Below are 23,877 nucleotides of genomic sequence, written 5' to 3'. Positions count from 1 at the left end.
CCTGACTGCGACTAAGAACCAGTCAGCAGTTCCAGCGGTGGAAGCAAAATGAAACCGAAAGGAAAAGTGCAATTGCCGTGCAAACAATCAAAAGGGCGTCTAACTCTGGAGAAATTTCAAGACTGTTCGTACCTTGCAGAGCCTTTTGTCCCGCAGTTCTGGTTCTGCCCCGCGAACGAGGGATCTTCCTTGTGCCGGTGTGATGGTATAAAGTTCCCGGGTTCCTCGGTGCCACTTATTGCGTCCCACTCGACCGGCAAGAAAGACGCAACCACCGGAATCTTCTGCGGCAAAAGCTTTATTGCTTACTTCTTCAGGAAGACCCCGAACCGGGAAAATGGCGCTGCTTATATAGCCCGCAGCGTGACGTTTCAGCACCTGATGTGGCGTGACAGCTCCTGATTTGTTGCTTGCCCATCACCCCACTATTACGCCCCGAGAATGGGCAGTGACTAGGAGTGAGTTCACTCTCGCACCTGCGTACAAGGCTTGTTTACTAGTTAGGCACAGCGGAGGCCAGCGCCATCTTATAATGGCGATTGCTCATGGCACACACGGCTCTCCTCAGCAATTCCTTGCGGCACGCACACGATTGCTCGCGGCACGGCTCTCCACAGTGGTCCCCTACACAGGATCTCATAAGGGGTGAGTTTAAATTGCCCTGGGATGTTCCAAACTCGGAATAGGGCAAAGGGAAGGAGGCTGCAATAGCTTTCAGGCAAGAAGGCCACAACAGGGTCTAACTTCTTGGATAGGTAAGCCACTGGCCTTTTCCAAGGTCCCAAAGTCTGAGTAAGGACTCCTCTGGCGAACCCTGCTCTCTCATCCACATAGAGAGGGAAAGGTTTGGTTAGGTCAGGCAAGGCTAAGGCTGGGGCCGTCAGTAGGGCCCTTTTAATTTCTTCAAAGGCTTTCTGGTGATCTGGGGTCCCGCAACATAAAAGAAAAGGTTTCTTTTTCAAGTTCCTGCCTGTCTTGAGCCTGATTTCCCACAGTGATGGTTGTGGTTTGGAAGTGTAAGACAAACACATTCTTCCCCAGGTTACTTTTGGTCAGTGGTTTGTCACACCAGGTGAGCCAAAATATGGGCCAAATTATAAACAAACCCATTTTCTTTACTAATTCATGTCTCCAGGATTTTGGCAAACCACCAAACAACAGTTTTACATTCGTGCAAAACCACACAAACTATACTGCAACCCTCTGTTACCAGAAGCTAAAATAAATCTTTATTCTTTTTAAGTTGACAATGTCAGATTTTTTTTTTTTGCTATAGCAATATAGATTTAACTAGTATCCAAAGAACAAATTCATTTGAAGGAAGAAAATTATGTCTAATAAAGTATACAAACTCGGAGAATAAGCGTTTATCCATTAGTCAAAAGGTGTAGTTAAAAAAAATATTGAAAGACCCAGAAAACATACATTGATTTATATAAAACTATAGAGGAGGCTTGTCAGGGTAACCCCTTCGCATGGGGTGGACATTCTGGGACAGAGCTTGATTCTCAGAGAGGATCCTCTGTATTTTGTCCAGGCAGGCTTTGTTTGCTGCCAACCCTGCTTCAAATTCCTGGCGTTCCTCTTCCTTTTCTGCTTCTCGAGCCTGCTGCTGGTGGGCAATCTGCATCTGAAGTTGATTCCTATACTCCTCAGCCAAAGCACAGCGCCTAATGTTTTAAAGGTAACAAAGTATAACATTAAAAATTACCATTTGGATATATTTATACCATCATCAGGAAATATAATGAATATACTTAATGTTTCCATTAATGTGGTCTAGTTAAGTAAATATCACTTTGAGACCAAGAACTGAGATTGTTAGGTCCTGTGACAGGTCTGTTGGGCATTTTTGTTTGTTTTATTTTATTTTTTAATATTTTAAGAAACTCCATTGCTGGAGAGATGGCTCAGAGGTTAAGACTGCTGACTGCTCTTTTAGAGGATGCAAGTTTGGTTCCCAGCAACCAAGTTATATGTTACAGCAATCTGTAACTCCAGTCCCAAGAGTTCCAATACCCTCTTCTGGCTTTGAAAGACCCCTGAAGGGAGACCCTCACTCATGTCTCAGGATAGCTGCGGACCCCCAAGGACTCACGAGAGACCAAGCTTGATGCAAATCACACGAAGCTTTATTTGGGGATAGCCAAAGCTCTGGGGATGACTCGCATCCCATGCAGGGGTAGAGGAGTCGACCCAGAAGTGAAATGGGACCCTCCTTTTATGGGTCCTCAAGGAGGAAGGAGGAGGGGGAAAGTAGGGCATTTCCAAATCACATGTCTCTAAGCAAACAATTTCTTTCTTTTTTTTTTTTTTTTTTTTTTTTGGTTTTTCGAGACAAGGTTTCTCTATATAGCCCTGGCTGTCCTGGAACTTACTCTGTAGATCAGGCTGGCCTCGAACTCAGAAATCTGCCTGCCTCTGCCTCCTGAGTGCTGGGATTAAAGGCGTGCGGCATCATGCCCAGCTAACAATCTAACCTAAGGTTATTTCACAAGAAATGGGTATGGGAGGGGTACAAGGAAGGAGTCGTGCACAGGCACAGGGGTGATGCAACTCTATTGGCTACCGGCTGATATGTGGGGCAACTCAGGATTGGCCCAATCTGAAGTTGCTGGGGAAATTTTCTGACTTCAGCCCAGCAACCAGATTACAATCACTTGGCAAAGGGCTACAGTGGTTGGCAAATACACAGGTTGAAAGAACGGTCAGAACATTGGCAAACATGTGAGTTCAAAGAATGGTTAGAACATTGTGCACAAACATTTTCTAAATCAATGGAGCAAGTTAAATGTTTATTTTCTTGTCAATAGTGAGGTCCATGTTGGATGCCAGTCTAGAGGCTTTCATGAATTTTTTCATTCTGTCAGGTTCTTTCAGCTTGAGGTCACAAGGCACATGTGTGGTACCAGCAAATCATGTATACATATACAATAAAGATAAATACTTTATTTTTGAATAAATAAAAAAGGCAACTCTAGTTAGTTGTTGCATCATGATACTGACAGAATGACTGTGCCACCATCTTAAACCAAAAGCCTGGTCTGAAGAACAAGTATAGACAGCTCTTTAAAACAACCCTAGCGGTCTTGTTCACAGATCTGTAGCAGAACGCCTGCTGCGGTCTCCCTTTGCTCTCTGACCCCCATCTCTAATGGATCATATAGACCTTCTCCTCTAGCTTCCCTTTCTCCCACTCATCCCATAACCCCAGCCCCACCCACAAGCAGCCATTCCCTGAGAACATACTGGCCACACCAGCCAAGGAAATAGGTAGGCTAACTGCAGATCTTCACCTCCCCACCTCTCCTCCAAATCCAAGCCCCCAGTCTCATCACCAGCTCTACAGCAGAACACCTGCTGCACCCCCATTCCCCTCCCCCTTTCTCCATTGGACCACACAGATATCAGCACCTCAAATTACAATCTTCCCAAACCCAGATGCCTCGATACCAGCATAAACACACAACAAGAGCCAAGGAAATATGTCCCCACCAGAACTCAGGAAGCACTGCAGTAGGTCTGGAGAAATGCAACACAGCCGAAAACCAAGTGAGGGCCTTAACATCACCTTTGTGAATATGATGGAGCTCCTTAAAGAGGAAATTAATTAGTCTCTTAAAGAAATCCATGAAAATACAGACAAACAACAGAAGGAAATGAATAAAGCAGTTCAAGTCCTCAAAGTGGAAATAGAATTAATAAAGATATCCAAAGTGAAGGAAATCTGGACATGAAAACCATAAGAACTTGAATAGGAAAGCCTCACTAACAGAATATGAGGGGTGGAAGAAAAAAAAAACTCAGGTATTTAAGACATGGTAGGAGAAATGGATACTTTAGTCAAAGAAATACTACATCTAAAAAACTCTCCTGGCACAAAAGCCCAGGAAGTCTGGGATACTATGAAAAGACCAAATGTAAGAATAATAGGAATAGAGGAAGGAGAAGAAACCCAGGGCAAAGGCATAGAAATTATTTTCAACAAAATCATAGAAGAAATTTTTCCTAACCTAAAGAAGGAGCTGGGCTGGACGTGGTGGCACATGCCTTTAATCCCAGCACTCGGGAGGCAGAGGCAGGAGGATTTCTGAGTTCGAGGCCAGCCTGGTCTACAAAGTGAGTTCCAGGACAGCCAGGACTAAACAGAGAAATTTCACCCCCCACCCCCAAAAATGAAGGAGCTGCCTATCAAGGTAAAAGAAGCATACAGAATACAAAATAGACTGAACCAGGAAAGAAATTCCTGTGGTGCATAATAAACAAAACTGTAAACACACAGAACAAAGAAAGAACATTAAAAGCTGCAACAGAAAAAGACATAAAGGCAAACCTATTAGAAAAATACCTGACTTCTGAATGAACTTCTAAAAAAAAACAGAAGGACCTGGGGAAATGCTCTACAGACTCTAAGAGACCACAGATGCCAGCCAAGGTTACTATACCCAGAAAAAAATCAATCGCAATAGATGGAAAAAGACATTCCATGATAAAATTAAATTAAAGAACTATATATCTACAAATCCATGGAAGGTGTTAAAAGGAAAACTCCAACCTAAGAGGTTAACCATACCCAAGAAAGCACAAGTATTAAATAATCCCAGACCAGCAAGTCAAAACAGTGAAAACACACATACACACCACCACCACCACCACCACCACCACCACCACCACCACCATCAGCAACAACAACAACAACTGCTGTTCATTGATTGCTATCAATACCAGTGGTCTCAATTCCCCAATTAAAAAAAAGACACAGACTAACATAATAGATCTAAGAAACAAGTTTATATCTTTAATAACTGACAAAATACTTATTGAATTAAAACTAATCATAAGAGATAGAAAAGGAGAACTATAGATTCCCCCAAAGGAATTCCTCCAAGAGGACATTGCAATCCTTAACATCTGTGCACCAAACACAAGGCCACCAAATCTCATAAAAGAAACACTACTACAGCTTAAATCACATATTGACACTCACCCATTGATAGTGGGAGACTTTCACACCCCACTCTTGACAATAAACAGGCCATCCAGACAAAAATGAGGCAGAAATGCTGGAGCTAGTTGACATTATAAAACGAATGGACCTAAAAGATATTTACAGAGCATTTCACCCAAACACAAAAGAATATACCTTCTTCTCGGGCCTTATGGAACTTTTTCCAAAATTGGCCACATATTCAGTAACAAAGCAAGTCTTGGAAACAAAAACAGATAAAATAGAAAACCATTGAAATAATGCCCTGCATCCTATCTGACCACCATGGTTAAACAGTTAGGAACAACAAGAGAAACACCAGAAAGCTTACAAACTCATGGAAATTGAACAGGTCTCTACTGAATGAAAAATAGGTTGTCGGGGAGTGGTGGCACACGCCTTTAATCCCAGCACTTGGGAGGTAGAGGCAGGTGGATTTCTGAGTTCAAGGCCAGGCTGGTCTACAGAGTGAGTTCCAGGACAGCCAGGGCTACACAGAGAAACCCTGTCTCGAAAAACCAAAAGGAAAAAAAATGAAAAATGGGTCAAGAAAAAACATATTAACGATTTTCTAGAATTGAATGAAAGTAAATTCTTTATATGCACAAATGTATGGGATTCAAGGCAGTTCTAAAAGAAAGTTAATAACACTAAGGGCCTGCATTTAAACAAAAATAGACAGATCGGATACTAGTAACGTAACAGCACACCTGAGAGCCCTAGAACAAAAAGAAAGAAATCCAACCCAAAAGGTGTAGTGAAAGAAAGAAAACTAAATTCAAGACTTCAAAGCCCTAGCCAGAAAGTTTATTCAAGGTTCATGACTCATGTGGCTTGCTAGTTAAGAGGGCTTTTTGGGCTTAGAGTAAAGAACAAAGGTTGTAAAGTCATGTCAGGAACCAACTAGCCATTGAGATAAGAAAGGCACACAAGGACAATCTCCAAACAAGCTCAGATGAGTAATGGGCCACCTGCTGATATGGTTTGGGCTTAGCCAGATGTCCTGCTGACCAAGATAAACATCCTCCCTTTAAAGTTACTATCACATACTGCTCGCTGATGTTTAAACTGCCCAATTGTGTGAAGCTGTGCCAATTCTTCCCCTACCCCCACTCCTTTCCTATATAAACCCCTAACTTTTGAGCCTCGAGGCCCACATCTGTTATCTCCTGTGTGAGATACGTATTGGTCCGGAGCTCTGTCATTAAACTACCTTGTATGTTTACATCAAGATGGTCTCTTCGTGATTCTTTGGATGCACCCCGAATCGGGAATTGAGTGGGGGTTTCCCCACTAGGTTCTTTCAGTAGCAGGCAAGAAATAATCAAATTCAAGGCTGAAGTCAATAACCCAGAAAAAAAAATAATGATTGCACAACAACAACAACAGTAACAAGAAAACAATACAAAGAATCAAGGGAACAAAATGTTGGTTCTTTGAGAAAAAAAAATTAATAAAGAGTAATCCAAATAGGCAGAGAAGGGGTATCCAAATTGACAAAATTAGAGATAAAGGGGGAGGCATAACAGACACCAAAGAAATTCAGAGAATGTATAATGACATATTTTAAACACCTGTACTTGACCAAATTAGAAAATCTAAAAGAAATGAATAATTGTTGATAAATTTCCTTTACTAAAGTTAAATCAAGATTAGATAGACAATTGATACAGACCTATAAATCTCAGTGAAATAGAAGCAGTAATTAAAAGTCTAACAACAACAACAAAAAGCCCAGGGCCAAATGTTTTTAACATAGAATTCTACCAGAGTTTCAAAGAGTTAATACCAATACCTCTAAAATTATTCCACAACATAGAAATTGAAGTAACATCGCCCAATTCATTTTACTAGGCATGGTAACTCAAATACTCAAATCACATAAAGACCCAGCAAAGAAAGAATTATAGACCAATTTCCCTTATGAATATTAGATGCAAAACTTCTCAATAAAATATTTGCAAACAGAATCCAAGAACACATCCAAAAAATCATATACCATGATCAAGTGAGATTTATCCCAGAGATGCAGAGATTGTTAAATATACATAAATCAATAATTGTAATCTACCATATAAACAAACTAACAGATAAAAACCACATGGTCATCTTCTCAGATGCAGAAAATGCTTTCGAGAAAATCCAACACCCATTCACGATGAAAATCCTGGAGTGATTAGGGATGTAAGGGAAATATCTCAGCATAATAAAGGCAGTTTACATCAATCCCAGAGCTACAATTTGAATGGAAATTGGAAGCAATTCAATTAGTATCAAGAACACAACAGGGTTATCTACTCACCTATACAATACAGTACTTGAAATTTTAGCTAGAGCCATTAGACAGCTGAAGGAGATTAAAGGGATGCAATTTGCAAAGGAGAAAGTCAAAATATCCCTATTTGCAGATGATATTATAGACTACAAAAGAAATGCCTATGGCTGATAAACGCTTTTAGCAAAATATCTTAATACACAATTAACTCAAAAAAATTCAGTACCCCTCCTATATACACATGACAAATTTAGAAAGAAATCAGGGAAATATCATCCTTATCTTGTGGTAACGCTAACTAAGCAAGTGAAGACTTGTATGATAAAACTTGAAGACATTAAGGAAAGAAGTTGAAGATATCAGAAGATGGAAAAAAATCTTCCATTCTCATAGATCTGTAGGATTGATATAGTAAAAGTGACCATGCTATCAAAATCAATCTACAGATTCAATGCAGTCCCCGTCAAAATTCCACCAAGACCCTTCACAGATCTTGAAAGGACAATTTTACCTTTATCTGGAAACACAAAAACCCAGGAAAGATAAAACAATACTGTATAATAAAAAACTCCTAGAGGTATACTATCACCAGTCTCAAATTGTACCACAGAGCTAGAGTACTAGAACAAAAATAAATGTAGTATTTACATTGATTAATGGAATAAGTCTATACAACCTATGGACACTTGACTGTTATTTATAAACAAGCCAGAAATATACATTGGAATAAAGACCAGTGTAAGGGTACTGGACGCCAGCTGTGGTTTCCCATCCTCTCAAACAGGTGAGGCCTACAGGATCCTAGTACTGTCAGAAGTGAGTGTGGGTGGAGGGTTGGGTTGGTAGAGGCCTTCCAAAAACAAGCTTCTATAATGACAAATGACACTATCATCCAGATATACTGGCATTCTGCAGATTGGGAAAAGATTTTTATCCACTACACAGTCAATATCCAAAGAGGGTTAATATCCAAAATATATAAAGAACTAAAAAAAGAAAAGAAAAGAAAAACTAGATAGCAAAGTGGAGTACAAATCTAAACAGAATTCTCAAAAGATAAAACTCAATTGGCTGAGAAACACAGGAAGAGATGTTCAGAGATGTTCAATATCTCTTACCATCAGGACAATAGTAACCAAAACTGCTGGGGACACTATACCATGATACCATGACAATGACTGTAAAAAAGGATGGCATCTGGGACCCTGAGGAACAGTAGACACATCCCTCCAAGGGACCAGCCATCAGAAATAAGGGACTGTGTGCAATAGGCCAGGATTGGAGACACCTCAGCATCCTGAGGCAGCTCTTTATAAAAGAAAGATTGTTCTCATTTCTCCTAAACTTAGCTCTGAACAATGGCTATACCAATTTCATTTGTGTGTGACTGTTTTCAGATGGCCTTGGTGTGCATAATTATTCTATTCTATCTGACTTTCCTACTCCCTTCTCCTCCTGCTCTGGTGAATTCTGTGAAACTAGAGGTTCTTTGATGTGGTGATTCTTAAACAATTAAAAACTGAGGCACGGGGCACAGCACAGCACAGTCCTAATGGCCCAGGTGCATGTTATGTGCTCTCATCTTGGAAACAATGTAATAAATGCACAATCATAGTTGCAGGTTAACGTTTGGCTTGCAAAGAAAGTTTAAAGGAATGATGTCTAGAAATATTAGGAAATGAAACAGAGCCACATTCTGCTAGAGTCATACAGGATCCATTACCAAAAAGTGAAGGAATTTACTGTAATAATGAAAAAGAATTAGTATGAGAGACACAATCATGGAATAAGGGAACACAAACACGGGGTGCTTTAATTCAGAAAGGAAAAAAAATATTGAAGTTATAAAATGAGTTTTACACATTTGAGAATAGTTTCTGGTCTCCTTTGGATATATATGGATAAAAAAGTATGGAATTCATAAAATTATATATTGGCAAATATATAATTTTACTAATTGTATATCAAAACATTGGGACTCTTAGAGAATCACTGTGTGCAATGTACTGAAGCAGAAAGCTAGTGGAACTACTAAGTGAAGGGTTAACTTGATTCTTTCTGGTCACTTCCTGGCAGCTTTGCCCATGTCATTTATCATTAGAGCTTCACAGGAAAATGCATGTAGGTAACCTTGGGGCTCTGAGCTCTGAAGTATAATAAGTCAAAAGTTAAAGTTTAAATAATGATAAGTTTGCAATTATTATTATTTTGGTCATAGGTCTGGGACTAGAGGAAGCTTAAAACTTTGAGGAACAGTTGCAATTCTTGATTCTTTGTGTAATATGGTTATTCTTTTGAATTTGATTTGGCAATGATTATACAATGTTTCTTTTTTTTTTTTTCTTCTGCCTGCTTTAGGAGTAACAATAAAAGACTGGGGCAAGTTAAAGGGGAGAGAGAGTGTGGATTGAAAGAAGAGAATGTGAAGTGTGTGTGGAAAGAGAGGGGGGAGAGAGAGAGAGTAGAGAGTGTGTGGAGTGTGTGTGTGGAAGACAAAGAAGAAGAGGAAGGAGAAGAGGAGGAGGAGGAGGCACGGCGTGTGGGAGTGAACAAGAGAGCACAACCTCCAGCCCAAGGAGGGAATGAAAGTGTGTACACAGCTTCAAGCTGAGAGAGAGAGAGAGAGAGAGAGAGAGAGAGAGAGAGAGAGGAGAAACTTTAAGCCCTGAAAAAAAAAAACTGCCTATCCTGAAAAGTTGGCTGTGTTTGTTTATTATTATTCCCCGCTTCCAGTTGAGGACGCAGATCCTGTGTCAAGGCTGGACCCTGACACAAAACTCCTTTGTGATTCCATCTTATTACCATCACAATGGCTTATGCCTAAGATCAATAAAGCAAGTGACATCTTATCCTGGTAAGGATGTGGAGTAAGGGGGAACACTCACCCATCGCTGTTGGAACTGTAAACTTGCACAGTTACTTATGAAAATCAGTGTGGCATTTCCCCCAGGAAACTGGGAGTCAGTCTACCCCAAGACCCAGCTATATCACTCTTGGACATAGATCCAAGCAAGATACAATCCACAGAACCACAGAGGCTAGGTATAGAGTAAGGGACCCTCTCATCCCTTTCTGGATTGGCACCCCCACAGTGGTCCCATCTAACCCTCTCAATCCCTTTCATTGCTACCCCGACAGCGGTTCTCATCCAAGGATGTTCCCGCTTCCTAATGTCCCTAACCACTACCTCCTTTCTTATTCCAGAAACTCTAACACTTACTTCCCATCAAACTGTCCCTGTAGCTTCATGCCACCGATTACACAATACATTTACCCATCACACCCAGCCTATCCTTCACGTCTCCGTCTTCAGACTACTCTTTGTATCTCCGGTCCCTGCACTCAGCCCTCCGTCAGCCTTCCTTATCCCTGTATCCGTGCCCTCACCTATTGGGGGATACCTGACTGCCAATGGACACCTCTCCCACAGACCTCCTTCACTCCTGTTCTCAAGTTATGGACGATGCTCTTATGGTACTCTGCTACCTTACTAGTGTCTCTGTCTCTGAGGCTTTATTGATGGCAGCGCCTCATAACAAAACAAAACAAAACTGCCTCACCACCATCCAGGAACAGCCAAATCACCCCCTCCTTGCTCAGATCATGGAGGCCAGCACCCTCCTTCCCAAGCCTACCTTTCATGGGGCAAAACTCACTGCTCTTGTTACAGCACTGATCCTAGATATCAATGCAAGTGTCTGAGTCAGTCCTATCGCCCTGAAGAGACACTATGACCAAGCTACTCTTGTAATGGAAAGAACTGAATTGGGGCTGGCTTGCAGCTTCAGAGGTGTAGTCTTATCTTACTCATGGCACGGAGCATGGCTGCACACAGGTAGACATGGCAACTGAGAGTGCTACATCTGGATCCAATGGCAGCGGGAAGACACTGTGCAATCCACTGGGCCTGGCTTCGGCTTCTGAAACTCCAAAGCCCACCCCTAGTGACACATGTCCTCCAACAAGGCCACACTAACACCCACAAGGCCATACCCCCTAATCTCTCTCAAGTAGTACCACTCCCTAATTGACCAAACATTCAAATATTTGAGACTATAGAGGCCTTTTCTATTAAAACCATCATAACAAATATTAACATCAGGCTTAGGGGCAAGCACCTATACCTACTATACCATTTATTTTGGGTACCTTTATTTATTTATTTATTTATTTATTTATTTATTTATTTATTTATTTATTTCAAGACAGGGTTTCTCTCTGTAGCCCTGGCTGTCCTGGAACTCACTCTGTAGACCAGGCTGGCCTGGAACTCAGAAATCCACCTGCCCCTGCCTCCCAAATGCTGGGATTAAAGGCATGTGCCACCACTGCCCAGCTATTTCCTTTTATTGAGACAGTTTATTAGGTACCCTACACTGGTCTTGAACGCACGATGTAGCCAAGGATACATTGAACTCCTAATTTTCGCTTACATCTCTCCAGTGCTGGGACTGCAGGTCTGCACTAGCTTCCCTTGCATGCACAAGCAGGGTTTTTTAATATTAGCTGGTAGATTAATGAGAATTCCATTTAGCTTTTGCCTCCAGTAGGAGAACAAGGTTACAGCACTCTAAAACCCCTGAGGGAATAAGAATGTCTTCTTTTGTTCACTAAACCAAGTCCGTTTATGCTAAAGAGGTGGGTTCCTAGGTAGTTAGTTTCAAGACACATTGGTAGTTACCAGTTCTCAGGCAGCCCAGGTAGGCATTGAATCCACTATGTAGTTGAGGATGGCCCTGAATTCCTAATCCTCTTGCCTCTGTAAGACCCTGACCCTCCAGTGGTACTTACTTCAGGACGCCCCTGAGTGAGACATTGAGACGCAGATCGATCGATGCAAAAGCAAGGGTCAAACTCCAATTAGTCCCTCATGGCAAGTGACTAGAAGGCGACCTTGCATGGCTATTACAAGCAGTTTTTATACTTTTTAGGGGCACAGGTTACATCAGCAAGGTTACAGTTCAAACTTATTGGCTAAGCATATTGATCTTTAAATCTAATGGCTAGCCAGCATGACACGCATTTGAACTCTACCTGGGACTTTTCCAGAGGGTCAGGTGACTGTCAGTCAGTACAGACTGAGATTTTCTTACTCAAGAATGTTCCTACAGGTGGAGAATGGAACTTAGCCTAGCCTTGATTCCAGGTGGGAGGGGGAAGCTGCAAGGAGGGTGGGGCCTGGAAAAGCCCTGAGGGTCCCTCATCTCCACCACCAATTGCAGATTATAGGTGTGTGCTACCACATCTGGCTTGGATTTTTTTTCTTTTGTTTTGTTTTTTTAAATCTTGATCTTAGGGCTAGGAAAATGGCTCAATGGGTAAATGCTTGCCACGCTAACATGGGGGGGTGGGGGGGGTGGGACCTGAGTTCTTGTCACCAGAACCCACACGGAGTTGGGCACAGTAGCATCTGTAATCCCAGTATTCCTGTGGTATCCAGTTACCAGACAATTGGAACAGCAGACAGACCCAAGGAATTAGAGTCTGATCATGACAGAATGCCTTGGTTGGAAAAAAAAAAAAACAGGAAAAACCAGATTTCTATGAGGTCACAGCTGGCCTTGGCTGAGACATCCTGTTTCCCAAAATAGCCCGCCTTGCTCGAGCAAACAGTTGCAGGGAAAAGAGATCCTTGTAGCCTACATATACCTCTCAAGGTTCTTACCGGCTTCCTTACCCCTAAGGGAAGCACATCACCTGCCCCTAGGAACCCAAAGCCCCTCCCCCACCCCTGGACACACCCTCCACTCCCTTAGCAGAGAGGCTGTCCCTCACTGTGCATGCTAATAACCCAGTCATTTGTTGAGGTCAGACTCTGGTCTCCTTCCTGCCTTTGTCTCAGTACTCTGCCCTGCAGCCAAAATCTAACAGCTGAGGAATAGCCTCCAGGCTGACGCTCTGATGGCAGTGGGTGAGAAATATGTCTCCTGGAGGAAAGGGAGAGATTTTGCTGCTTTGCTACTCTGTCCTTCCGCCTTTCTCCACTCCTTTCCTTTCACCATTTCAACCCCCTTGCAGTCGATAGGAGAGAATAAATGGTGTGAGGCAAGTGAGCCGTTCGACCAGCAACCCCCACCTCCACTACCATTGAGGTTGAGGTAGTCACATAGCCTGGTGAAAAAATTACAGGTTTAACTTCCTCTCCCTATAAGGACTGGTCTGTCTGGCAAGCACCTGGAATTTCTCTTCATGCAAATGAAGCGCTCCCAGCATCTTGGTAGGAACCAATAATGTACGCTCACCATGAAAACTCCCTACCCCACTCACCAAGGTTTATTTAGCCTGTCTTACCCTGAATAAAGAGAGCTGTTTCACAGAACACCTTCTTGGAGAAGGCTACTTCTCCCCAGCACTCAAGCCTGGGACTTGTCCTGAGAGACAAGCTTCATACTCCAAAGGCAGAAACAAACTGGGTGGGAGCTGACACCCTCGTGGATTCGACAGGACCTTTACTTTATTTGGGAAAGGGTGAATGCCCCTAGGCCTTTGGCATTGGCCCAAGGGGCCTAAGCCTCCACACTATGAGGGCTGACAATCTAACTCTTCTTACTTTATTCTCAGGATAATAAAGGCATGCATGTGAATCCAGATATGTTGACAGGACAACCGATACCTAGCGAGAGCACTGGACAGTTTTGGCATAAGGTCTCTAAACCTCTGTCTGGAACCCGACAGCCCATGGTGTGTGTGGGGGGGGGGGGGGTGGAGGGGTTGGGAGTGGTGGTGGCAAAAACCTACCTTTATTTTTCTCCTTGAAACAAAAATTTAAAAATAGTTATTCAATGATTAGTAAATGCTACTTAGGGTGGTTGCTGGAATTCTTAAAACCTGCCGAGAGGATGACATTTTCCGGCCTCTGCAGAATTCTGTGATAGCCATCAAGGCCGGGCCACAGAAAAGTTTTCAATGGACAAAGCATTTTCTTTACTTTTCTATTATGGGCAACAGCTCCTTTTTTTGTTTATTTGTTTGTTTGATTTTGTTTGTTTGTTTTAATCCTTAGATTAGGGAAATATGTGCTCTTAAAATCTCATGAAATAAGACTCACCAAAATACAAGCCTCCTTGTTTTCAGAAGAGGTCCTTCAGATAGCACCATGCATGGCCGTTAATATTTAGAGTCCTGACTCCACTGTCCCGAGTCGCTTCTCTCACCTCAGCTGAAGGAAAGCCTCCCTCCCTCCCTCCCTCCCTCCCTCCCTCCCTCCCCTGATTTTCTGCCTATAGTATGTTTTATCCAACAATGCATATGAACGATCCTGACAGAATGTAAGAGGTCACAGAAGCCCTGAAATTGACAAAATAGATGTCATTGTCAGCAGAACTAGCTTCACTGATTTAGAAAAATCGAGGTGCACAATGCTCTGGCCGCTCCTTGAACCCGTGTGTCTGCCAATGTTCTGACCGTTCCTTGAACCCAGGTGTGTGCCCACTGCTGCAGCCCACTGCCAGGTGTTTGTGATATTCGTTGCTGGGGAAGAGTCGGAAAATCTCCCCAGCAACCACAGCTGGGCCAAGCCGGAGTTGCTGCACCTGCACCAGACTCTTTTCTTGTACCCCTCCCACACCCATTTCTTGAGAAATCATTTTAGAATAGATATTGTTTAGATCGGGAAATCCCCTACTCCCTCTTTCTCCTTAACCCCCTGAGGGCCTGTAAAAACTGGGACCCCTTTCCTCTCGGGGTCAACTCCTCAACCCCTGTGTGGGATACAAGTCGTCCCCAGAGCTCTGGCTTTCCTTGAATAAAGCCTCGTATGGTTTGCATCAAGCTTGGTCTCTCGTGAGTTCTTGAGGTTCTACTATTATCCCGAGACTTCAGTGAGGGTCTCCCTTCGAGGGTCTTTCACATAGGACCACAGTGCACTTAGAACAGGGCCCACTGAGAACGCTCTGCTCACTAAGTCTGAGAATCAGCGCCCTAAATAGTGCCTTATTCCATATCTCCCCACCCCTAAACTAGAACAAAACTATATACCTACTCCTACCTGCTTTCTACCACTTGGAGGGAGCCCTACACAAGCTCTCAGCCCCACCCACCTTTTCTCCCCCTGCCCACTGAGCCTAGAGCCCACAGGATGCCATTTCAAAGGCATGCAGATAGCCATACCAACTTGAAGCTCTTCCTACTACACCTTCCTCCCTCAAAGAGGAGAGAGAGCACTCCCTGCTTCTCCTTCCAACAAAGCCAACAAAGTGACTCCAAAAACCCACAAAGAGATGCAGAGGAGGGGGGGGGGGAGGAAGGGAGAGGGAGGAAATCTCCCCTCAGATAGAGAGGAGGAGGAGGAGGAGAGAGAGGAGGAAAGGGGAGGGGAGAGAAGAGAGAGGGAGGGAAGAAATGCTATGTAACTTCCTCGACTTCTTACCCCTAGCCCTCTACCATGTAACAGCTTTGCAATCTCCATGATTCTGTTGCAAAAGTGGGAAAAAATGCCAACTAAGCCCCTGGCTAACTCCCTATCCCACTCTACTCATGACTCTGGTATGGACCTGGAACTCCAGGCATTCCCAGTTCATATGAACCCCACATGAAATAAAACACTTAACTGGTACCCATATCAAGCCTTAAAAGAACTCAGACGACCCATAAAGGAAGATGGCATTTGTGCACCGTGGATCAAATCGATCTTTTAGAGTCAAAATTTCACCCTAAATACCCCTAAGATGGGTGAGATATTTGCCATTCCTCCCTGCCCATTCCAATCTTTTTACAATGGGAGGCTTTTTGCCTCTAGGAGATGAATACCTCAAAAATAAATAAATAAGTAGATAAAATAAGGAGAAATCAGAACTGGGATGACATCCGTGGGAATCTGAAGATATTTTTGGCCAGGGAGCTTTTTCCATAAGAATGTGACAGGCATCCCATAGTCAGCCTCCAAACGCTGACACCATTGCATACAAAAGCAAGATTTTGCTGAAAGGACCCTGTTATAGCTGTCTCTTGTGAGACTATGCCAGGGCCTAGCAATCATAGAAGTGGATGCTCACAGTCAGCTATTGGATGGATCACAGGGCCCCCAATGGAGGAGTACTAGAGAAAGTACCCAAGGAGCTGCAGGGGTCTGCAACCCTATAGGTGGAACAACAATATGAACTAACCAGTACCCCCCAGAGCTCGTGTCTCTAGCTGCATATGTAGCAGAAGATGGCCTAGTCAGCCATCATTGGGAAGAGAGGCCCCTTGGTCTTACAAACTATATGCCCCAGTACAGGGGAACTCCAGGGCCAAGAAGTTGGAGTGGATGGGTAGGGAAGCAGGGTGGGGGGGGGGAGGGTATAGGGGAGTTTCGGGATAGCATTTGAAATGTAAATGAAGAAAATACCTGATTAAAAATTGGAGGAAAAAAAAAAAGAATGTGACAGGCAGTGCAGCCAGCAGGCTACTACAACCAGGTGTGCCTTCATGTAATCCAGATCTGGGATAGAATCACTTGCCCTCTGACTCAAAAGACCCCACCACCTTCCTGCTCTTTCTCCACCAAAATCCAGAAGAAGGCCCTATCTGATTTTAATTTTAGAACAAAAACAAGCATAGAGAGAAAAATTCTGGACCCTGCAGCCAGAGACCTCCTTCTTAAAAACACCTGTGTCTGCTTCAACAAAACATCACATGAGTCTCCAAAGGGACCAGAGATCTCCACTTGGGGAAGGCATGACTTCTGAGTCCAGGCTTGCCTGCCAAGGTCTCAAAAACTGACCCCTGTGATAGGTGGGTTGTAGTTCCTCAAGACACAGGAACATCATCATGCCAGGTAACTTCTGTAGCTCAGGTTTTGGTGGCGGCAATGAAAACAGAAGGGATATGCTTTACATGTGGAGAGAAAGGACAATGGAAAAAAATGTCTAAAAAGACCCTCCCCACAAAGGACTCCAACACCCCTAAGACAGTCTGACCCTGGTGTCGCTGAAAGACCAGGAAAAATCCAGACCACCTAGCAAACAGAGTAGAGCCAAGAATATAGGTTAGCCAGTTCAGTGATTCTGTTCCAGGAACTGGCTGACCTCAAAAGTTAGATTAAAATCCCGAGAACAATCTTGAGAAGCAGGGAGTTTCCCCTTGTGATTTTTCACTGGTGTTTTCGGTATTTTCCAATGACGCCCTCCCTACCCGCTTGGGTTGTGGTTTCTTCCTTTAAATACCCCTTCTCCCAGCTACTCGGGGTCGAACTCCTCTACCCCTGTGTGGGATACTGTTGGGAGCTATTAAGACAACTCTATTGTCTTGATTGGGCCTCCCCCCACCCGAGAAGAAAAGGGGGTCAAAAGCGGGCCACCGACGCACCGTTCCGAGAACAACCACAGAATGTTCCAGCCCTAAGTCAGCGCCAGTTGTCCTGATCACAAGATGTACCCTGATTCCACCAAGTTCCTGCTTCTCTGTATAGCTGCCAAAAAAAAAATTTCCACTTCCCCACCCCTCCTGCTGAGAAGTACCTGTACTTCCCCTTTTGCTTGTGCATTTCCACTGCCCCACCCCTTGTACTGAGAAGTACCTATACTTCCCCTTTTGATTGTGCATTTAAGCCTTGAGCCTTGCTGAATACAGAGAGACCTTGATGCTACTCAGACTGCTTCCTTGCATTTGGTTTCCGTCTCTCCCTCCCCCCATTTGGTTCTTAGGAGAAGGTCCCCTCGAGACCCTCGAATAACTGGACCTGCTGGACGGGTCAGGATACGAGTCTCGGTCCCAGTGCGCTGGTTCCTGTCAATAAACCTTGTGTGATTGCAGCAAGGACGGTCTCTCGTGAGTTCTTCCAAGGTCACATCATCCTGAGACTTGAGTGAGGGTCTCCCCTCTTCGGGGGTCTTTCATTGCAAAAGTTTCCACTGTTTAAAAAAAAGTCTCTCCTATTATGACAAAAATTGTAAGCAACTAGACCCTTTAAACTTAAAGCGGATGACCCTCAGTCCGGATCATAAGAGGCAAAACAGCTTCCATAGAGGACTTTCCAGTGTCCAGCATCTCAGAAGGGTGCTACCCAGACATAACCATAAAAATAGATAACAAGCCATTTACATGCCTTATTGATCCGATTTTGGGACAACGAGATCCCTCATTGGTAGCTAACCCCTGGACCCTAACTTCTAGGCTTAGGGGTCTGCTCCTGTGCACTCTTCACCAAACAGGTCTACAGATGGGAGGACCCTGATGGAGTTTCCAGTCTGATAATGCTCTCTAAACGTCAATAGAGCCACCAATCTTCTAGGGAGAGATATTTTAGAAGCCCTAAAAGTGGTGATTGGCACCCAATCAGAAAGGAATTGCATCCGGATAGATGATCATACATATAAAGAAAACGATACCCTAAAAAGCCTTAAAATCTCCCCTCCACGTCACCCCCCAATTCTAAGGGCTGCTGTTGATTTTAATACTCCCTGCCTTGATTGGCTTTCAGATGAAGTCATCTGGGTTGAACGGTGACCTTTATCAAGGGAGGATGCTTGAAGCTCCAATGCAACTAGTAATAGAGCAGCTTCTACTACAATACATCCATCCCTCGCAAATGGAGCACCCCTGTGCTCAATGTAAAAAAGACCTCAGGGGGGTGGAGACTGTTACAAGATTTAAGGGCAATTAATGAAACCATATGAGTCTGGGGTTCTCCCCAAAGGGGGCTGCCCTGTGTCCCAGCCATCTCTGCCAATGTCCCTGCATTGGTATTAGACATCAAAGACTGCTTTTTCTTCCCCCCCCCCACCTTGAGACAATGAACACTTTGTGTTTTCAGTAACTTCCATTAATGACTCTGGGATGGCCTCAAGATATGAATGGAGAGTTCTTTCTCAGGGAATGGCCAACAGCCCCACCCTCTTGCAGGAGGGTGTGGTCACAGCATCAAAACCTTATTTAGACAAAGGTCTCAGTATCTACCATTACATGGGTGACATCCTGGTGTGGGGAGATTTTTCTACTTACCCCACCCTACTTAAGGATCAATTGATACCTTCCCTGTCCTCCAGGAGATTTAAAATACACACAAAATACAGCATATTCCATTCATCACATTCTTAGGCACAGAAATTTCCCTGACCTCGATATGTCCTCTTAAGCTGTTCCCCTTCTCCCCCTCAAACACAATTCTCTCTTCTCTTCCCTCCAGAGCTTTTTAGATAACCTTAACTGGCTTTGTCCTGGCTCCCACTTCCCACAAGCATTCTCTAGCCCTTCTTTGACCTTTTAAAAGGAAATAAAAGCTCTCCCCTCTACGAATACTTTGCCCTGGTGCAATCCAAGCTCTAAATTCTGTCAATATGGCTCTAAAGACATAGCACTTGCTAGATAAAACCCAACAGTGCCTGTACGGCTCCGTATCTTTAATTCCTCCCCTATGCTAGTGGGAACCCAATATCAGCCCCCGGGAAAGGCTCCACACATCTGTGGGCAGTACTCTTGTAAGTCTGAGTTGGATACCCTCACTATTGTGATTAAAAATGGCAGAGATGGAGCCCTACAAACCTTAGGGAAAGAACCTGATATTCTTGTCACCCCTTTTTTCTTACTCTGTTATTCGGTGGCTATCCATACTTTGCTAGTATCTTAATAGGATTCCCAGGACAAATTGATAACCACTACCCTAACAAAAAAATGGGTTTCTGTTCTTCCTCTGTTGTGGCTGTGGCATTCCCCCAGTTCTTTACAAAGAAGCTCATCCCCGGGGTCCCCCAATATTTACTAATGGAGAAAAGAGGGGGCCACAGCAATATTAAACTACTCCCCTGGGGGTGAGCCCCCTGTTGTCTGACTCAAAGAACTGCTCTATCACTCCCCTAATATAAGGAACTATATACTATCTATCTATTTAGTGTTAAAAGAGATCAATAGGCCCTTTACTCTTTTTTTTTCAGACAGTGTATATATGTTGTTAATATTGCTCCCTCGGTTTATCAATTGTTAAATTAGTGCAAATCCACTCTCCCCTCTACTTGTTCAGGTCTCCACCCTCTTACAGCGTAGAGCCTCTCCCCTCTCCATGCTACATGCTAGGTCTCAGAGCCCCTTGCTGGGTCCGATATATGAGTGAAATGCCCGCACAGACTGGACCATTACAGGAACGTTCATGGCCTCCAGCCAGCAAGCAGATCAATTCCATTTACACACAGATATAAAGGGGATTCACACCCACTGCCCCCACATCCCTGTTGCTCAGCTTCAGAAGATATAAAAACATGCTCCATTTGACCACTGACCATACTCCTATTTTATATATGTTATAAGACTTGGGAGAGAAGACTCTGAAAGGCTGACTCAGCACAATGAAAGGCTGACTCAGCACAATGCTCTTCACCTTTGCTATCATGGGCTTTCCCCAACAGATAAAAACCGACAATGGTCCTGCCTTTACCAGATCCCAGTTAAAAACCTGCTCACATGGAAAACTGCCCACCAAACAGAGTTTCCTCCCAACGCCCAGAACCAGGGGATAATAGAAAAAAACACATCAAACCCTGAAAGTCCAACGTATAAAACAAAATCAAATGCCTACCCCGCCCTAACATACAGTTACTCTGACTACCCTAAATATGTTTAACATTTACAAAAGCTCCAAACACCCGCCCATTTTCTCCACTGGCACAGGCCAGGAATAGCTCCCTCCATTCTACTACAGTGGTGCAATCCTTTGGACAAAATTTGGATGGGACAGAAACTTACGGGTGTTTGGTTTAATTATTGTGCATTGATAGAAATTTAGGATTGTTTTTGTTTAATTATTGTATCTTGATAGGAATTTAAGGTTTTGATTATTGTATCTTGATAGGAATTTAAGGTTATTGGTTTGATTCTTGTTTGATATATTGTACATAAGTAGCTTATTTAAAAATGATGTAAAGTTCTAATGTTATGGTTTTTATAATTATTTCTATTATGTGTATATTGTTAATTTTTTAACAGTAAGGGGGATATGACTCAGTTGTGTCAAATGATGTTATTCTGGAAGCTGTCTTGTGAGAAGGCATGTGGTGTTTTACTTAAACCATACATGTGAGGGGATGCTTTGCTGAAACAGTCTCACTTGAGTTACTTTTCCAATGGCCAGCCTCTTGCTGATGGACTGGGAACTGAGGAGGTGGAGGGGGCACCACCACAGTCAGAACAAGGTCCTCCTGGAAGGACATTCATGATCTAGTGGCAGCCACCCAGGCCATGTGCCCTCCTCAGGCTTCCCTTTCTCTATTCTTATGGCTGTCTTTGCTACTCTTCATTCTAACTCTGCTACAGTCCAGCCTCTTCCTAACCCTCCCACCTCTGGAGAGTCTTTGCTAGGGAGACCTACAACAGACACAACAAAATCACAGGAAGCCAGGACTGCCCACTTGAAAGATGCTGGGCCAGGACTGAGATTTCTCTACACCCCGATTCCAATTCCACTGCCCCCCACCCCCTTCCTCTGTGTTCTTCACAACACAGCTAACTTCCTCCAGGAGCCTCCCCAACTGGAGGTTGTAGATATTGGAGACATGAGATGGAATCCACCAGTCATGATGGCACCATGCTTGCCGACCTCAACACTCATTTTCAGCTTTCCATTGGCGATTCCTGGGATAAATGATGGTGAACAGGGGTTGTGGGTAAGGTCTACACCAATGTCTATGCTAAATACCCTGTCTCTCAACAGCTTGTCACTGCCTCCAAATTGGTCTTTACCCACATTAATGTTCAACGGGGTCCAAGCCACCCTCTCCTGGCTACAATAAATCTGATATACAACTGACCTCCTTCCCCTAACCACACACCCCAACTCCTCCCAATGCTTCCTCCATACTTCTCTCTCCCAGCCACTACTGGCATCTATTCCTATTGACATCTTGATCCATGACTCCTTACCCACATGAGAGTCATTTTCTCTTTTCAATCTACCTTTCTCCTTCTGCCTCTAGGACCCTCTTCAGGATCCCATCCTACATGTTACCATAACATCACTGTCACAAAGACAATGTGTGCTAAATGACCCCCTTCTTTCTTCTCTGATGTAGCAACCCTACTGGTTCCTGCATTAACTCCCCCCCCCCTTTTCAAGGTTTTTGTACCCCCATCATGAATGTTTCCCAGGTTCATTTCTATGAGCCTGAAAAAACCTGCTTTACAGCTGGGACACTGAAAGAAAAGAGAGATCTTCATCTTTCTACTTGTTGGACTGGGTCTCACAGTCACACAGTGTAACCTCCCCCTCCGCCTGAAGCAGGCTGAGCAAGACCTTGACTTTGCTGCCACTAAGGAGATTACCTAGGGTGGAGCCTTCCTCCCTTGATCACTCTATTGTTCAGCCTCTGTCACTGTTCCTCTTCAAGATACTGCTACCTGCTGAGAGGCCCCGGAGCTATTCTGGAGACTATGCCCTATCCTGCAGGTCATCACCTGCAGCTGGTTCCAGGCTCCAAGAATGAACCAGCAGGGGATGGGCCTCCCCCTCTTCTTTATAAGCATGATCACCATTAAACCTTTGAGCCTTGAACAGACTAGCTTGTCTTGGTTTCCATTATTTCTCGGCCCGCCTAAGTTATCTCTTCTCTTTTAGCTCTGGTTGCCTCCCAGGCTCGAACCCAGACATGAGAGCCACAGGCCAGCCCCAACAACACAGGGCATCATGGGAGCTGCTGGAGCCGACCTCATCCAAACACACCATCTGGCCAGCAGCTTCCAGGACAAGCTTGACCAGGCCATGGCTTTCACTACAGTCTTATGTCCCTTCAGTGACAGATCACCAACCTAGTGGGGCTTTGTTCTCTGAAACTGGAGGGCCCTGGACTGCTGAACAGGGAAGGACTTGCATTGTGTTAGAGAAGGAATGCTGCTTCTATGTCAATTAATCTGGTGTGGGAGAACAAGACATACTGAAAAAGTATAGCATAAAAGCAAAATTCTAGGCCTTTAGGCCCAGGCTTGAGAATGTGACCTCTGTGACTCAATGTTCCAAGGTATTCTAATCAAAAAACAGATAGTGACATTCCTCCACCCACCTGCTTCCTGGGTTCAAGGAGTGTTCATTCAAAGAAAGTCACCCTGACACACCCTAACCATTGCTGGAACCCGCTATGCAAATTGCTATTGTTAAGGGCTCTTAGAAACCGTCTTGAAAAATAACCCACACAATTAACAGGTATTCCTTGTGACTCTTAACTGGTATTTTTGGTATTTCCCAACAACGCCCTTCCCACCTCCTTGAGTTGTGGTTTCTTCCTTTAAATACCCCCTCACACAGCTACTCAGGGCGCCATGGTCCTCTACCCTTGTGTGGTGTATGACTGTGGGCCCGAGAGCACTCTTGAATAAAAGTCCTCTTGCAGTTTGCAGCAAGACCATTTCTCGTGAGTGATTTGGGGTGTCGCCTCTCCTGAGTCAGAACATGGGGGAGTCCTCACGTTGTGGGCCTTTCAATACAAATGCTCAAAGATCTCAGGTGAGATCTCTGGGCACGCTATGTGCCCCACACCCCTAGCCTGTGATACCCAAACCCTCTGGTAGATTGGCTTCTACCTCTCCTTGGCCCTGCACTGGCCGTTGGAGCCACACTCCACCTGGCATCCTGCCTCATCCAATTTCTAAAGTGACAGATAAGTAGCACTGCAAAAATCACTGCCAATCAGGTTCTTAGTCAATATCAAACAGTTTC

The 23,877-nt window shown here is 44.0% G+C and overlaps 1 protein-coding gene and 1 long non-coding RNA gene across 4 annotated transcripts in view; one reads left to right on the top strand and one right to left on the bottom strand.

The window, feature by feature from the left end:
- Positions 1–1,208: 1,208 nt before the first annotated feature.
- Cfap53 (cilia and flagella associated protein 53) overlaps positions 1,209–23,877 on the bottom strand; it is a 76,885-nt gene continuing 54,216 nt past the window's right edge. For 2 of the 3 annotated variants that reach the window (NR_029424.1, NM_028948.2), the window contains one exon: positions 1,209–1,670. Coding sequence is in view for 2 of the 3 variants with exons in the window: in NM_028948.2 (NP_083224.2) it covers positions 1,442–1,670 (229 nt within the window). In the remaining variant the exon portion in view is untranslated. The remainder of the gene's footprint in view (positions 1,671–23,877) is intronic. The other variant, XM_011247012.2, reaches the window with a different exon arrangement.
- On the top strand, positions 13,452–14,707 carry Gm41773. The gene is made up of 3 exons (XR_877547.2): positions 13,452–13,479; positions 13,824–13,943; positions 14,683–14,707. It is a non-coding gene; the product is annotated as a predicted gene, 41773 (long non-coding RNA).

This window comes from Mus musculus, chromosome 18, assembly GCF_000001635.26.
Source record: "Mus musculus strain C57BL/6J chromosome 18, GRCm38.p6 C57BL/6J".
Taxonomy (NCBI): domain Eukaryota; kingdom Metazoa; phylum Chordata; class Mammalia; order Rodentia; family Muridae; genus Mus; species Mus musculus.
The sequence above is the reverse complement of the archived record's forward strand: the minus strand, read 5'-3'. Positions and strand labels throughout refer to the sequence as shown.